Source organism: Hyperolius riggenbachi, chromosome 4 (genome assembly GCF_040937935.1).
Source record: "Hyperolius riggenbachi isolate aHypRig1 chromosome 4, aHypRig1.pri, whole genome shotgun sequence".
Lineage (NCBI taxonomy): Eukaryota > Metazoa > Chordata > Amphibia > Anura > Hyperoliidae > Hyperolius > Hyperolius riggenbachi.
Genome location: NC_090649.1, coordinates 247,022,330 through 247,038,162, shown reverse-complemented (window position 1 = coordinate 247,038,162; position 15,833 = coordinate 247,022,330). Strand labels below are relative to the sequence as shown.

Sequence of the window (15,833 nt, the reverse complement as noted above, 5' to 3'; positions counted from 1 at the left end):
GTGTGGTTGTGTGTGTGTGTGTGTTTTTAATGTCATTTGGTACACAGCATGAAGGTGGGTCCAAAAGACTATATTGGGCTCTATTCTCAAAGAGCAAAAATTTCCGCAAAATTTTACCACTATATTTCCGCCAGCGGTAAACTCCGCATTTTTTCCACATTCACTAATATTTTCCACATGTGGGAAAAAAGATGCGGAAACAGCTATTATTCATGCGGGAATCATGCGGTAAAAAGTTTGCATGAAAAAGTGTTTAAAAAAAAACAATTAAAGTCCAGGAAGCACAGCCCTTAAAGAGAGTCTGAAGCGAGAATAAATCTCGCTTCAGACCTCATAGATAGCAGGGGCATGTGTGCCCCTGCTAAAACGCCGCTATCCCGCAGCTTAACGGGGGTCCCTGATCCCCCAAATCTCCTCCGTACAGCCGGGGAGCGCTTCCTGTTTGGGGCAGGGCTAACCGCCGCAGCCCTGCCCCACGCACGTCTGTCAGCGCGTATCTCCGTCTCTCCTCGCCCCTCTCAGTCTTCCTTCACTGAGAGGGGCGGGGGAGAGGCGGCGATGCGCCGCTGATAGATGCGACTGGAGGCAGGGCTGCAGCCGTTAGCCCTGCCTCCAGGAAGCAATAAATCTGCGACCAAAAGATGACCAAGGTTTGCGGGGGTGGGTTTTGGGGGTGAAGGGGCCCCCGTTTAGCGGCGCGATAGCGGCGGTTTAGCAGGGGCACACATGCCCCTGCTAACTATGAGCTCTGAAGCGAGATTTATTCTCGCTACAGAGTCTCTTTAAGCCTCCAGACTTCATTAAAGTCAATGGGATGCGGAATATATCACCTACTACTTGTAGGTGATAAAAAATCAGTAAATAACGACGAAATGATGCGCCTGAACATTTTTGAGAATTGATTTTTTTATTGCGGAAAATACCGACTTTAATACCGCACTTTAACCACACTTTTTCCACATGCGGAAAAAACATGCGGAACATTTTGAGAATGTCAACTTGACGGTATTTTGGTCGCAAACTTCCCGCATGTACTTTACCGCATGCGGGAAGTCTTTGAGAATAGAGCCCATAGTGTGGTATTGTGATGAGGAATAGAGCGCATATCATATGATGAGTGTATCATGTCTTATAGGGGGGGGGGGGGGTTAAAACTAAATGATTGTTTGTGTACCACATCCCATAAAGGAGGGGGAAGTCATACTATATCCATTCTCCCACTGTCAGCCCCGGTAGTGGAGGACTACTGTACGTATACGGCCTTCACTGTGTGCCTCCTTGGTTGAGCTGGCCCGTAAGACCGGCCAGTAGCGCATTTGCAGTGCACTCCTCCGTCTCGCACCTGCACAGTAGTACTGCGCAGGCGCAGATCGCTCCCAGCAACGGGAGTGAAACGGAGGAGCACATGCGCCATCCGACCGCGACTGGCTGGTTTTACGGGACCGCATACAGGGGAAGGAGAAGACTGAGGACGGCGGCGTGGGAGCTATCTGTGCCCATGGGGCTGGAGGAAGCCCCAAGTATGTATACATTTTTCTTATTAAAACGTCTCTGGTAAACTTTTTAATGTGCAAATTTGGACAGAGGCGCCAGGCAGGTTAAAATGATCTAAAAACAACTAAAAAGGAGGTGTACAGGTGGACTTACCTCCTGAAATGATGGACAATCGAGTGTTCAAATCGCAAATAACAATTTATTTTGGTACTCCGCAACGCGTTTCGCAGGTATAACCCGCTTCATCAGGCAAGGAGTGCAAGCTCAAAAAAGGTCCAATAGTGGCAATGCACCTCTATTGGACCTTTTTTGAGCTTGCACTCCTTGCCTGATAAAGCGGGTTATACCTGCGAAACGCGTTGCGGAGTGCCAAAATAAATTATTTGCGATTTGAACAATCTCGATTGTCCATCATTTCAGGATGTAAGTCCACCTGTACTCCTTTTTAGTTGTTTTTAGATCATTTTAACCTGCCTGGCGCCTCTGACCAAATTTGAACAGTATATAGTCCACCTTGGGTGGAGGGGACTGTCCCCTTCTTTCTATCTACAGAGAGCGACTTCTTAAACCTGAGTGGGGTCAGGTTCTAATGCTCCCCACCTGCATTTCAAGTGGTTGCCTATGTGGTAACCCGTGTTTGTGAGTATATCCACATCTGTTAATTATTTCGCCAACTATTGTTAGACTTACTGCACTATATTGGGCTCTCGGTTTTTCTTTTTGTTTCAAGTGCATGGTAAACTTTAATGCTTGTAACTGGTCAGGCACAGAATTCTCCTGGCCACAGGAGTGAAACCAATGTGTCTCGCGGGCAGTGCTGCTGATGTGCAGTAGTCCCCAACTGGCTCAGTCAGAGACTTTAAAAGGACAACTGAAGTAGGAAGAATATGGAGGCTGCCATATTTATTCCCCTTTAAATAATACCAGTTTCCTGGCAGCCCTGCTGGCCTATTTGGCTGCAGTAGTATCTGAATCACACCAGAAACAAGCAATTATTATTTTATTCTTATTATTTAGTATTTATATAACGCCAACATCTTCCGCAGTGCTGTACAGAGTATATATAGTCTTGTCACTAACTGTCCCTCCAAGGAGCTCACTATCGAATACCTACCATAGTCATATGTCTATGTATGTATGTATGTATGTATGTATTGTGTAGTGTATGTATCGTAGTCTAGGGCCAATTTTTAGGGGGAAGCCAATTCACTTTATCTGTATGTTTTTGGGATATGGGAGAAAACTGGAGTACCCGGAGGAAACCCATGCAGACACGGGGAGAACATACAAACTCCTTGCAGATGTTGACCTGGCTGGGATTCGAACTGGGGACCCAAAGATGAGAGGCAAGAGCGCTAACCACTATGCCATTGTGGTTCCCATGCAAGCATGCAATATTGTCAATAACAATAATGTCAGAAACACTTGATCTGCTGTATGCTTGTTCAGGGTCTATGGCTAAAAGTATTCGAGGCAGAGAATAAGCAGGATAGTCAGGCGACTAGTATTGCTTAAAAGGAAATATGGCAGCCTCCATATCCTTCTTCCTTCAGTTGTCCTTTAATGGAGCTGACTGCGGGAAAATGGAGGTCCCACAGACTACAAGGGGCAGGAGGAAGCCCCAAGGTAAGTAAAAATCCACTTTTATGGGAGCCAATTCAGTGGTATTTTAAGTACTGTAATGCAGGTAGTGAACAGAAAAACAATCTTCATTAAAGTACCACTGAATTGACCCCCCAAAAAGTGGACTTTTACTTACCTGGGTTTTCTTCCAGCCCCCTGTAGTCTGTCAGGTCCCTCAGCATTGCCTGGTCCCCTCACTTGTGGCGCTGCCCCCTCTGCTGCATCTAGAGCTGTAGTGTGCTACTGCACATGCCTGGTCCTGGAGTCCGCGCGCCTCCTCAGTTGTGGGAGTGTTCTACACATGTACCATAAAACTCTTGTAGGAACTGCGCATGAGGTCATGATATTCTATTGGAAAGAAAAAAGTTAATTGATTTTAAACTTTTACATTGCCTGGTTATAATCCTTTTTCCTTATTGAACAGCTGCAAACTGTAAAGTCTTGCAATACACGTGTACGTGACCACAGCACTGATTGGTCCAAGGGATCATGCGATCCCTTGACCCTTCAGGCAGCAATGATTGGTCCAAAAGATTATGTGATCCCTTTGGCCAATTAGTGTCCTCCCAGTCCTTCAATGAACACTGTCTCTCAAAAAATGGTATAAAAACAAAGGTTACCTTTCTACCTTAACCTTCTGTCTTAAGCCCCTATATCGCAAGTTAGCCGACTTAGACTATTCCAACTTGGTGAGTGAAACACTTAATAATAATAATAATAATAATAAGTATTTATATAGCGCCGACATATTACGCAGCGCTGTACAGTATATATATATATATATATATATATATATATATATATATATATATATATATATATATATATATATATATATATATATATATATATATATATATATATTGTCTTGTCACTAACTGTCCCTCAAAGGAGCTCACAATCTAATCCCTACCATTGCCATATGTCTATATTATGTAGTGTAGGTACTGTAGTCTAGGGCCAATTTTAGGGGGAGCCAATTAACTTATCCGTATGTTTTTTGGAATGTGCCCGGAGGAAACCCACGCAGACACGGAGAGAACATACAAACTCTTTGCAGATAGTGCCCTGGCTGGGATTCGAACCAGGGACCCAGTGCTGCAAGGCGAGAGAGCTAACCACTACGCCACCATGCTGCCCATAACACTTATGAAAGTAACATGGCCTCTACCAATACCACATATCACAAGATTTTGGCTTTTATTCAGTCAGGTTATTTTTCCATCAAAGTGCAAAAATTAGCTATTTGAGATTTAGCAAGTCACTGCTAAGATTTCCACCCCTTTATCAAATAGTTCCTTGCAGGTGTCACAAAGATCAGACCTTAATAGTCTCACTTCCCTAAATGGGATCTTCCACTTGTTTTAGAATTTCTATTAACCACCCTGGCGTTCTATTAAGATCGCCAGGGCGGCTGCATGAGGGTTTTTTGTAAATAAAAAAAAAAACTATTTCATGCAGCCAACTGAAAGTTGGCTGCATGAAAGCCCACTAGATGGCGCTCCGGAGGCGTTCTTCTGATCGCCTCCGGCGGCCAAAATTAACACGGAAGGCCGCAATGAGCAGCCTTCCGTGTTTGGCTTCTCCTGTCGCCATGGCGACGAGCGGAGTGACGTCATGGACGTCAGCCGACGTCCTGACGTCTGCCGCCTCCGATCCAGCCCTTAGCGCTGGCCGGAACTATTTGTTCCAGCTGCGCAGGGCTCAGGCGATCGGGCAGCACACGCGGCTGGCAAAGTGCCGGCTGCGTGTGCTGCTCTTTATTTCATCAAAATCGGCCCAGCAGGGCCTGAGCGGCAGCCATCGGCGGTGATGGACGAGCTGAGCTCGTCCATACCGCTAAGATGGTTAAAAAGATCCCTTCCGGAAAAGAGGACTCGAACTTACAAGCTAACCATTCTATGTACTAATTTATGCTAATGACACTTGACATCTTTTTTGTGACATTATGTTTACTGACTACTTCTAGATGTTTGTCTTATTCAAATATCTCACCACTCTGTTGTATTCTTTGTTTGATTGTTGCATATATCCATACTGGTTTGTCATTATGATTACCTTCAATAAAAGTCTTCCAAACTAAAAAAAAATCCCTCCCATCCAGTGGAGAGCTCTTCAGTATGGAATATAACCTTAAATACAGAGTTCCTGGTGGGGTATCCCTTCAGCCAGAAAGGTCTCAGAAGTACAAGCTTTTAGTTATACTACCCCACCCAGTGTTCTCCCCAGATATTTTACCAGCCAGGTGGCATGAAATAGTAGCCGGGTGAGGCAAAATGAGAGAATGCAGGGCTGGTGTTTCAGTGTGCAACTCTGCTTACAGAATAGGAGGAGGCGAGCCGATGACAGCCGGGTGTTCACCAAAACTAGCCGGGTGCTTCTTCAAAGAGCTTGGGGAGAACACCCCTTATCTCCTCTTTTACCCAGAGTGGTACTCCATTTTCTGCATTTTCATCTTGAAAGTATTCCCTCTTAAAGTGGTCTGAAACTCCGACATAACATTCAATAGAAATGTGTTTTCCTACTTGTTATTACTCATACAGTTATCATATTTGCTTTTGTGCATAAGTAATATTGTCTGTTTACAAATTACAGGTTTCCAAAGTGTAGTTTATTGTGCCCTAAAAGCTGTCATTGCATTTTATTCAAACTGCTTTTTATTATATACTAGTGACCTTAGCCCGTTTAAAAACTGGCTAGGTCTGTCTCCGCGCGCACCCGCCGCACGCCTGTCTCCGTCCCTGTCCTCCTGCCTGTGTGAGGCTGGGTCCGTGCTCCGCACATGCGCAGTAGCAAAAAGCACGGACCCAGCTACACAGACAACTGTGCCTGCTGTACGCAGGGACAGTTGCCTATTATATAGGATTAACATCTTCTAATGAGCTATTCTGAACTGTGTGTTGTGTGACGCACAGAGACCTTTGCAATGAGATCCTTTTTCACCTTTTCCACTTTGTTTACACACATTGTAACAACATTAAAATGTAAACAAAGATACTGTTATCTCAAGTTTGGATGTGGATTTGAAGCTGAATAGCAGGACAAAGTGCTTTGTTTAACCATTTCAGTGATGTTCTGCTAAAAAAAAATTCTGGGATAGTAGCTTTCAAGCTGTGAGGAATCATTTAGAGCAAAGTAGAAATGCTGGCTTTCAGACCACTTTAAGCACTTCAATCAGAACTGGACTGTACCGTTTTTTGAGGATTCTGCAGACCTCCATGCGTTAGAAGTCTCTTATGTACATCTAGTTGGTGCACATATGCCAATCTTCGTCCAGGGCTGGAAACATGCAACTGCTGCTGGAAACCTCAACACAATAAACAAGGAGTCAAACAACTACAGAGACACCCATTATCTTCCTTCGCCATTCCATCGCTGAGACCCCCAAAGAGCAGCCACACGGCGAAAAAACGCCGAGCCAATTGGGTCCAAGCTCCTGTGCAAGTGGCTTGTGTATGCGCAGTAGTGTGGACCCAGCTGTGTTCTGATTTTTCCAGTGAAGCCCAAGCGGGTTCTTGCTACTGCGCATGAGCAAACATTTTTGTGTGGGGACAGTGCTGGAAGGAAGGGAAGCCTCTGGAGGAACAAGAGGCTTCCCTCTCCACAGGTAAGTACCAAGTACAGTACAGGTTTCCTTTATATTGTAACTTCCCTTTTCTGATGCATCCAAAGCAGCACAGGGTTTCCCACCCTTTAGCATTCTGGTGGTTATAATAGTTACCAGATGGATGGCCCTCATGCTGTCTGAAAATGTATAGTTACTGGTCCTTTTGTGGCAGGGGGTGGAGTCCCCACCAATATGTTGTTCTATCATGGATACATCCGTAGAGGAAAATCACATGTAGGTAAGTATTTAAGTTTCCATTATTCTGAAGAAGTGTTTTGTTAGTTTGCTGTTACCTCAGGCTAACTTGTAAGTTAATCAGTCTAGACCACACACACACATACAAACAATTTTCTGTATTGCTTTGAGAAAGCTGGACAGCCACATGAAACATTAGTGGGCTGTTACTCCTTTTTGTGACTGTTTGCTGAGCTGCTTTTCAGCAGGTTGGTTTCTATTTACTCTTGGGCTATACGAACACTTAAGTAAAAACTTACAGAATTGAACTATCTGCACTGTTTTTGCATTATACTTATTATATTTTCCCCAGAGTTGTTTATCAGCATTGGCTGTTTTTAGCCTTGGAGGGCCATTTAGTATATATGGGTTTTGTGCTTATGATCTCTGTCTGAATACTTTGTAATACATACATTGGTACTTACGTCTAGCACTTCACACTAAAAAAGTGCATACTGATTGAAGTGCAACTGATTTGTGAATCCGTTACTTCACTCCATTGGCACTGCTGATCTGGCCACAGCTACCCTGCATAGGATTCAAGGTTTCTCCAAACTGCTGATCCACCTGGCAACAGTGGCTCAGAGTAACAATCATGCCACTGTTGCTCTGCAGCAGTGAGTGCCTCACAGCCTCTGACTATCCCTCCTGTTCTCCAGGTGGTCAGGGATCAGCACCACTGCCTAGATGTCCGTGCCAATCTGTCCCCTACTGTCCATGCAGAAGTCAGAGTAACTTTGAATGCTATGCAGCATTCAAGACGACCCGTGAGTCTGCATTAAAGCATACCTGATGTGAAGAAAAAGAAAAAAGCTACTTTTGTCACTAGTGGTACACCTTTGGATAGTGCAGAGGCTTCGCAGATTCTCCTACAGCCCACTATTCCAGCGCAGGGTCCCTCTCTAAACCCTTTTGACAAAAAGCTTGTTGAATAGGTTTCCTGTGACCGTGGTCAAGCCCATCCAGACAGGGCATGCACAAGTATGGTCTGTGCATGACCAGGTGAATGAAACGCTTGTGCGCAAAAGAAAAAAGCTGGGCATGAGTGACTTTGTTCTATTGAGTACGGTATGCGCAGAGCTTGCTAACACTTGCCCTGTCTAGATGTGCTTGTACATGGCTGGGAGCGTGACCATAAGATGAAGAGGGACTCTATGCTAAAACAGTTGGCTTGAGGAGGATCCATGAAGCCTCAGGACCATCCAGAGGCCTCCAGCTACTGAGGTTATTACTGAGAGTAACTTTTATGCCACCTGCCTCCACGTTACAGGATTGCTTAAATCTGTGATGGCTGTCAGTATTCCTACATGTCTGAAACCTGACTAGTCTAAGTTGCTATCTCTCTTGACATATCCCAGGTTTTGCTGCCTACCTCAACTTTGGGATTAAAAAATTAACCCTGATTGCCACCTGGTTGGACCTTGCCAGATATGCCAATTTATTTTTGTTACCTCTTGCATAGTTGGGCATACCTCCCATTGCAGCTTATATATTCCTTTTCACTTTTGGGGCCCCAGGGCTGTGGAGTCGGTACAGAAATCATCGGACTCCTACTCTGACTCCTCAGTTTAAGAAACCACTCCGACTCCAGGTACCCAAAACTACTCCAACTCCTTGACTCTGACTCCTTAGTCTAATTCTTATCAGGATTGTGTAATTTTTAACAAAAATCATCCAACTCCTCAGTTTGAGACCTCCAACACCAGGTACCTAAAATTGCTTCAACTCCAACTCCACAGCCTTGCTTAGGGCAGAGATTAATTAACCTTTTACAAGACAGTTTTCCAGCAGCCATTAGGGCTGCCCATCCATCAAATATTGCAGGGAGCTCTGGTGAATACTGAGGTGTCATTTATGTTCCAGGATTTGGGTAAGGCCTGTATCTCCTGCCAGTAGTTGGGTACGCTCTATGGTATATGGGAGGCCAATGACCTCCCATATAGATGCTGATTGAGGTAGATCGCTGAGCGATGAACTGTGTAAGCATATGTCAGAAGTAAAGATTATAGTGCAAAGAGTGCAGTTATCTCCATTTAGGAAGTCAGCTTCAGTCAATCACACCTTCAGTGGTAATGGTGGCTTCTGTTCTTGCTCTGGTAATTCCTCTGCCTCAAGACACCCAAAATTATCTTTCCTGGTTGGTTTTCTGGCAACCCAAGTCAATTCTTAAGCCCCATCTACACGCGTAGATGAGGCTGTGATCCGGCGGCTCGATTAGCCGCCGGATCGCCTCTTCCGCGTGCCCGCTCCGCATTCGATTACCCGCTCGTCCCCGCTGGCGCCGCTTATCTTCCGCTCGATTCCCTGCCATTGGCCCCTCGCGGGGAGCGAGCAGGGAATCGGCGGAAGCAAGATCCGTCCTGTTGGATCTTATCAATCGAGCCGCATCAGCGGCTCGATTGATAAGGAGCATTGCGGCCGCAACCTACGTGTGTAGATGCGGCTTAACACTTAAACAATGCTTTCCATCTGTAATACTCTGTTTAACCTAGGACCCTTGCTGAGTGGAGAGCCAAAGTCACGATACTCATCTCCCTTCTCAAATAAGGGTCTCAGGTTTGGGCTCTACAACTCCTAAAGTAAAGCCGCATCTACACACGTAGATGCGGCCGAGATGCTCCTTATCAATCGAGCTGCTGATGCGGCTCGATTGATAAGATCCAACAGGACGGATCTTGCTTCCGCCGATTCCCTGCTCGCTCCCCGCGAGCGGACAATGGCAGGGAATCGAGCGGAAGATAAGCGGGGACGAGCGGAGAATCGAATGCAGCGGGGACGCGGCGGGCACGCACGGGTACGCGGAAGAGGCGATCCGGCGGCTAATCGAGCCGCCGGATCGCAGCCTCATCTACGCGTGTAGATGAGGCTTAAAAGAGAGAACAGCTGTTCCATGTGTTTGCTGGCAGAAAAGTCATTGTTTTGGAATGGAAGATATGTTCTCCTCCAATCTCTAATCAACTTAGTAGTTCATCTTTACAAAGCAGCCTACTTAACAAGAGGAAAATGTGACAAATTCCAGAACATTTGTCCATTTTAGTTCTCACATACATATTACACCAATGCTCAAAATAGTGAGTGGGTAGAAGTATATTTTTTTTCCCCTTTATATTTATTCGTGTCCATTGTTTGAACTGTCCATAGTGCTTAACAGTTAAATGTCTCTTTAGATATTGGGATGTGAGTACTATAAAAAAACAACAACTGCATAACATGATAGTAAAGGATAAAGCAGCCTCACTGGTTTAATATGTACTTTTTTTTTTTTTTTTTTTTCCTTTCTCTTTTAGTGGTCTTGAAGGCAAAAGATTTCCAGTTGATATTTCAGTGAGTCAGTCGTGTTTAGAAATCCAATCTCCAGATGGCTGCGAGAAACATCCTCTACCACAAGAAGTCCAGCTGTTCCCTTCTACATGTAGATACCTACAGCATGTCTCCGGAGAAGGACTGCATGTGCGACTGAAAGCACATGTGGACTACAAAGCGGGTAAGGCAAAGGTGAACATGTGTAAAGTACCTCGGTAGCTGGAGGCACCAACTCTTGCAACTTACCAACTGGGAACCCTGGAGTGGGTACAGGGGCGTCCAGTTGGCACAGGGCAAGAGTGCTTGCAGAACCAATGGTGTGATGACCAGGCGTGGAACCAGATAGGAACTTTAGCGCCCCCACAGGCTGAGTCTGGCACTGCAATGACTCAGGCACCAGGCAGATATGGATACTGGTTCTACAGCAGAGCAGAGACTTGGACGAATTGGAACCGGCAACAAGACGGATCCTTGAACAAGCATGGGTCTGGCAACAGAGCGGGTAGTCAGACAGGCAATGGTCGCAGCAGAGCGTGTAATCATACGTAGCAAAGGTCGGTAACAAAGCGGGAAGCCAGACAGGCCAGATTTGGTAACATCAGGGCAGAACAAGTCAAGGCATGAGAGAAACACACTTGCAGAACTAGCTGCAATACTGCAGCAACCAGAGAGTGGTACTCTCCAGACTTAAATATGCCGTTTGGGCGCGAATGGCGTAACGCGCTATGCGCTTACGTAGGAACGCACGCTGCGCAATCACACACACGTCACTGCAACACATACAGACGCCCCTTACGCGTGCATAGCGTTCACAACAACTCTTTACAATGCAATAGTTTACACCATGCAACGTGCGTGAGCACACAACGTCAGCTCCCCACCTGCAGGGACCCGCCGAGATGCACCCGGATACCTGCCGACATCCATGCATATTATTTTTATTATTAGTATTGATTTATAAAGTGCCAACATACTCCATGTTGCTGTACAAAGTAAGAAAGAAACATGGGGTATATAATATTACAGACAATGGTGTACACCAATATACAAGATACATAATTAGTGACAAAATTCCAAAAATCATACAAAATATGGAATTGGTAATGACCGTGATAAAAGTAACATGATGAATAAAATGTATAATGATTTCCAAGACACTAAAGGGGGAGAGAGCCCTGCCCTTGCAAGCTTACAATCTAAAGGGAATGGGGGGAAAACGAGGGGAAGTATACAATAAAATATATAGAGGCAGTGTGTCTTAGGATACCTAGTAGGAGTGCAATTTGGTCTTAGGACTAAGGGAAGTGGCCTAAGGTAGCACATATGCTTGTCGGAACAAATTCGTTTTTAGAGAGCGTTTAAAGGTAACAAAGGCTGGCGAGTGACGGATGTGTTGTGGAAGGGCATTCCAGAGGAGAGGTGAAGCGCATGCAAAATCTTGTGAATGTGAGGAGGTGATTCTAGAGAAGGACAACAGAAGATCATGTGCAGATTTGGTTTGTATTTGGAAATTAGTGAGGATATGTACCAGTGAGAGAGATTTTGGAGAGCTTTGTAGGTTAGGGTTAGGAGTTTGAACTGAATCCTCTGGTTAATTTGCAGCCAGTGAAGAGCTTGACAGAGAGGGTCAGCAGAGGAAGATCGGGAAGAAAGATGAATGAGATGAGCAGCTGAGTTCAGTACCGACTGGAGCGGGGCCAGTCTGTTAGAAGGTAGTCCACAAAGTAGTATGTTGCAGTAGTCCAGACGAGAAATTATAAGAGCATGTATTAATATTTTCGTTGTCTTGAGTGAGAAAAGGACGGATGCGAGATATGTTTTTGAGTTGGAGATGGTAGGAGCTGGTTATGGAGTTAACATAAGGAATAAGAGAGAGATGAGTAGAATATTACTCCCAAGCACCGTGCTTTGGGAACTGAAGTTATGGTAGTGTTATTAACATTTATTGTTAATTCAGGCGGAGAGTTGGCCAGAGACCGTGGAAAAATGATTAGTTCTGCTTTACTCGTATTCAGTTTTAGGAAGCGAGAGGACATGAAGGAGGATATAGCAGACAAGCAGTCAGGAACACGTTTGAGGAGGGAGTTAAGGTCTGGGGCTGAGAGGTACAGTTGTGTATTGTCTGCATACAGGTGGTATTGAAACCCAAATGAGTTGATTAAGTCACCAAGACCGTGCATGTAGATAGAAAAGAGTAGGGAACCAAGGACAGAGCCTTGAGGATCCCCGACAGACATAGCATGAGGAGAAGAGATCTGATCTGAGTAGGAGACTGTGAAGGACCTTCCAGAGAGGTAGTAAGATAACCATGTGAGATCGAGGCCCTTTATTCCTACATTTGAAAGTATTTGTAAGAGTAAGGTGTGGTCAATCGTATCAAATGCTGATGACAGGTCAAGAAGAATGAGTATGGAAAATTGACCCTTCGATTTAGCTGTAAGAAGGTCATTGGCTACTTTGGCAAGGGCCGTTTCTGTGGAGTGGTTAGAGCGAAAGCTAGACTGGAACTGATCAAGTAGGGAGTTAGCAGATAAATAATGGCTTAATTCTGCATGTATATGGCGTTCAAGTAGTTTGGATGCAAATGGGAGAAGTGACACTGGGCAGTAGTTGGCGAGTGTGGTAGGATCTAGAGATGGTTATTTTAAGTAGTGGAGTAACAGCCTTTTTGAGTGGGGACGGAAAGATGCCAGTGGAGAGGGACAGGTTAAATAGCGATGTTAGTGCAGGCATGAGAGATGAGGATAGCTGTGGAATGAAATGGGAGGGAATAGGATCCAAAGAACAGGTGGTTAGATGAGCTTTGGATATTATAGAGGAGAGAGAATGTTCAGATAGTGGAGAGAAGGCAGTTAGAGAGCAGTCAATGAGAGGTGTGGAAGTGGGATTTGAGGGCTGCATGGAGAATTCACTTCGGATTTTGTAAATTTTATCACTGAAGTATGTTGCAAATTCAAAGGAGGGGGATGAAGAACGGAGTTGAAGGTGCTGAACAAGCGTTTTGGATTGTGTAAATAGGCGAATATTAGGGAAGAAAAATAGGACTGTTTTGCCACAGAGAGTGAGTTTCTGAAGTTGTTCAAGGCTATTTTATATGAGATGAAGTCCTCACTTGTTAGTTTTCCTCCAACGCCATTCAGCTGCTCTAGAGCATCTTTTTAACTGTTTAGTGGCTTTGGTCATCCAGGGTTGGCGACTGACACGGTGAGGGCGGACATTGACGAGAGGGGCGAAGTCATCCATGACTTTTGTAATGGAGCTGTTGTAGTGTATAGTAGCCGAGTCTGGGTCAGTGAAGGATTGTGTGAGGAGAGGTGCCAGGGCATCAGAGACAGACTGCATGTCTAGATTGCAATAGTTTCTGCTAGTATGTGAGCGTGCTTGTGCCAGGGTGGTAGGAAAAGAGGAGGAGAGAGAGAAGGTAAGTAGGTTATGGTCAGAGAGTGGTAGTGGATCGTTAGTAAAGTCAGTGACAGAGCAGAGACGAGTTAATACGAGGTCAAGTGTATGGCCATCAGTGTGGGTTGAGGTAGAAGACCACTGAGACAAGCCATAGGAGGAAGTGAGTGATAGAAGTTTTTTGGAGACAGTGTTATTGGTGTCAATAGGAATGTTAAAATCACCCATAATGATGCTAGGGATGTCAGAGGACAGGAACTGGAGAAGCCACGCAGAGAAATGATCTAAGAAAACAGAAGCAAGACCTGAAGGGCGGTAAATAATTGCAATTTGGAGGTTCGAGGGAGAGTATAGTCGGACTGCATGGACTTCAAAGGATGGCAGGGAGAGATAGGGAATAGGAGTGAGAGGCTTGAAGGAGCATTTGTCTGAGAGAAGAATGCCCACACCCCCACCATGTTTGTTTCCACTTCTAGGAGTGTGGCTAAAGTGGAAACCTCTATAGGAGAGGGCGGCAGGTGTGACTGTGTCAGAAGGGGTCAGACAGATTTCAGTGATACCAAAGAGTGTGAAAGCATTGGAAATGAAAAGATCATGGATGAAGGGGAGTTTGTTGCAGACTGAGCGGGCATTCCAGAGGGCAGCCGAGATAGGAGGGGGTGTAGGGGGAAGGAGTGGAATATTAATAAGGTTACAGTAAGAAGGAGGGGAATTTTATTTGTTGCAAACAGTGTGATTAGCAGGGGGGAGTTGGGGTCCAGGGTTAGGTGACATGTCTCCAGCAGCAATGTCCTTGCCTGGACAGGTAACTGACCGTGATTTGTGCTGGTCAAGATGAAAAATAACCGAACAGCATATTTGGCAGCAAATTGAAGATAAATAAAATTATTAAAGGCAAACTGTTGTGTTGATTGCGGTATGGGTGCTCCAGTAGCAGAATCAGAATCATATTTATTCGCCAAGTGCGGCAGTTGCCACACCCGGAATTGTTTGTGGTACACATCGGTATAGAGCATAGTGCAAGAAGAACATTAAAACATAGTGGTGCATTACAGAAAACATTGAAGCACAGATATAGGCATTGAAAACATGTAGTGCAAGTGCGCTATGCAGTGAAGACAGACATAGGATAGGTGCATAGCCGCTAGTCCTGCTAATGAGTTAGTAAGGCCTAGGTGCAAAAACACATGGAATGAAGAGCCGCACCAGGCCTGGGTGACAGTCCTGCTATTTAGCTTTGCTGTGTGCAGGGCTCAAGTTCAGAAGGCGCACTGCTTGGGGGAAAAAGGAGTTCCTGTGTCTGGAGGTCTTGGTGGAAATAGCTCTGTAACGGTGGTCAGAGCGCATGCGGTTGAAGAAGCGACCGCCTGGGTGGAGTGGATCTTGCGTGATCCTATTTGCCCTTGTCCTCAGCCTGGATGCATGGAGGAGGTCCAATGGTGGCAGTGGTGTACCGATTATTCTTTCTGCAGCATTTATTACTCTTTGTAGTCTGTACTTGTCGCTTGTGGTGGCGCCGCCATGCCAGACGATGATGGAGGAGCACAGGATTGACTCGATGGTGGCAGTGTAGAAGCTTGACATCAGCTCCTGTGGCATGCCAAACTTCCTTAGTTGTCTTAGGAAGAACAGCCGTTGCTGTGCCTTCTTTTGGCATTTAGAGGTGTTTTCCCTCCATCTCAAGTCTTTAATGATGGTGGTGCCCAAGAACCGAACACTTGATACCCCGTTGACCTCGGTGCCTTCAATGAAGACCGGTTTAAGTGGGGGAGGGCGCTTCCTGAAGTCCACAACCAGCTCGACAGTCTTTGCGGCGTTTAGGACGAGCATGTTATCCTTACATCAACTGCAGATTCGCTCGATCTCGCTCTGGTAGGAGCGCTCATCTTCTCCACTGATGAGGCCAAGTATGGTGGTGTCATCCGCAAATTTAATGACCTTAACACAGTCAGCAGTTGAGGTACATTTGTTCGTATAAAAGGATCGGGGACAGTACACAGCCTTGGGGGGCGCCAGTGTTCATGGTCCTCACTCGGGAGAGGCAGCTGCCCAGTTTGACTTGTTGCGTCCTGTTCGTGAGGAAGTCTTTGATCCAAGCGCAGAGAGTTTGATCAAGCCCGAGTTGCGCTAAGTTGTTATGCAGGATGTCCGGGCTGATTGTATTAAAAGCAGA

The 15,833-nt window shown here is 45.5% G+C and overlaps 1 protein-coding gene across 1 annotated transcript in view; it reads left to right on the top strand.

The window, feature by feature from the left end:
* The window catches only part of UBE3D (ubiquitin protein ligase E3D), a 250,014-nt gene that overhangs the window by 2,592 nt on the left and 231,589 nt on the right, over window positions 1–15,833 (top strand). The window contains exon 2 of the mRNA XM_068281549.1: window positions 10,246–10,442. Coding sequence (XP_068137650.1) covers window positions 10,246–10,442 — 197 coding nt within the window. The remainder of the gene's footprint in view (window positions 1–10,245; window positions 10,443–15,833) is intronic.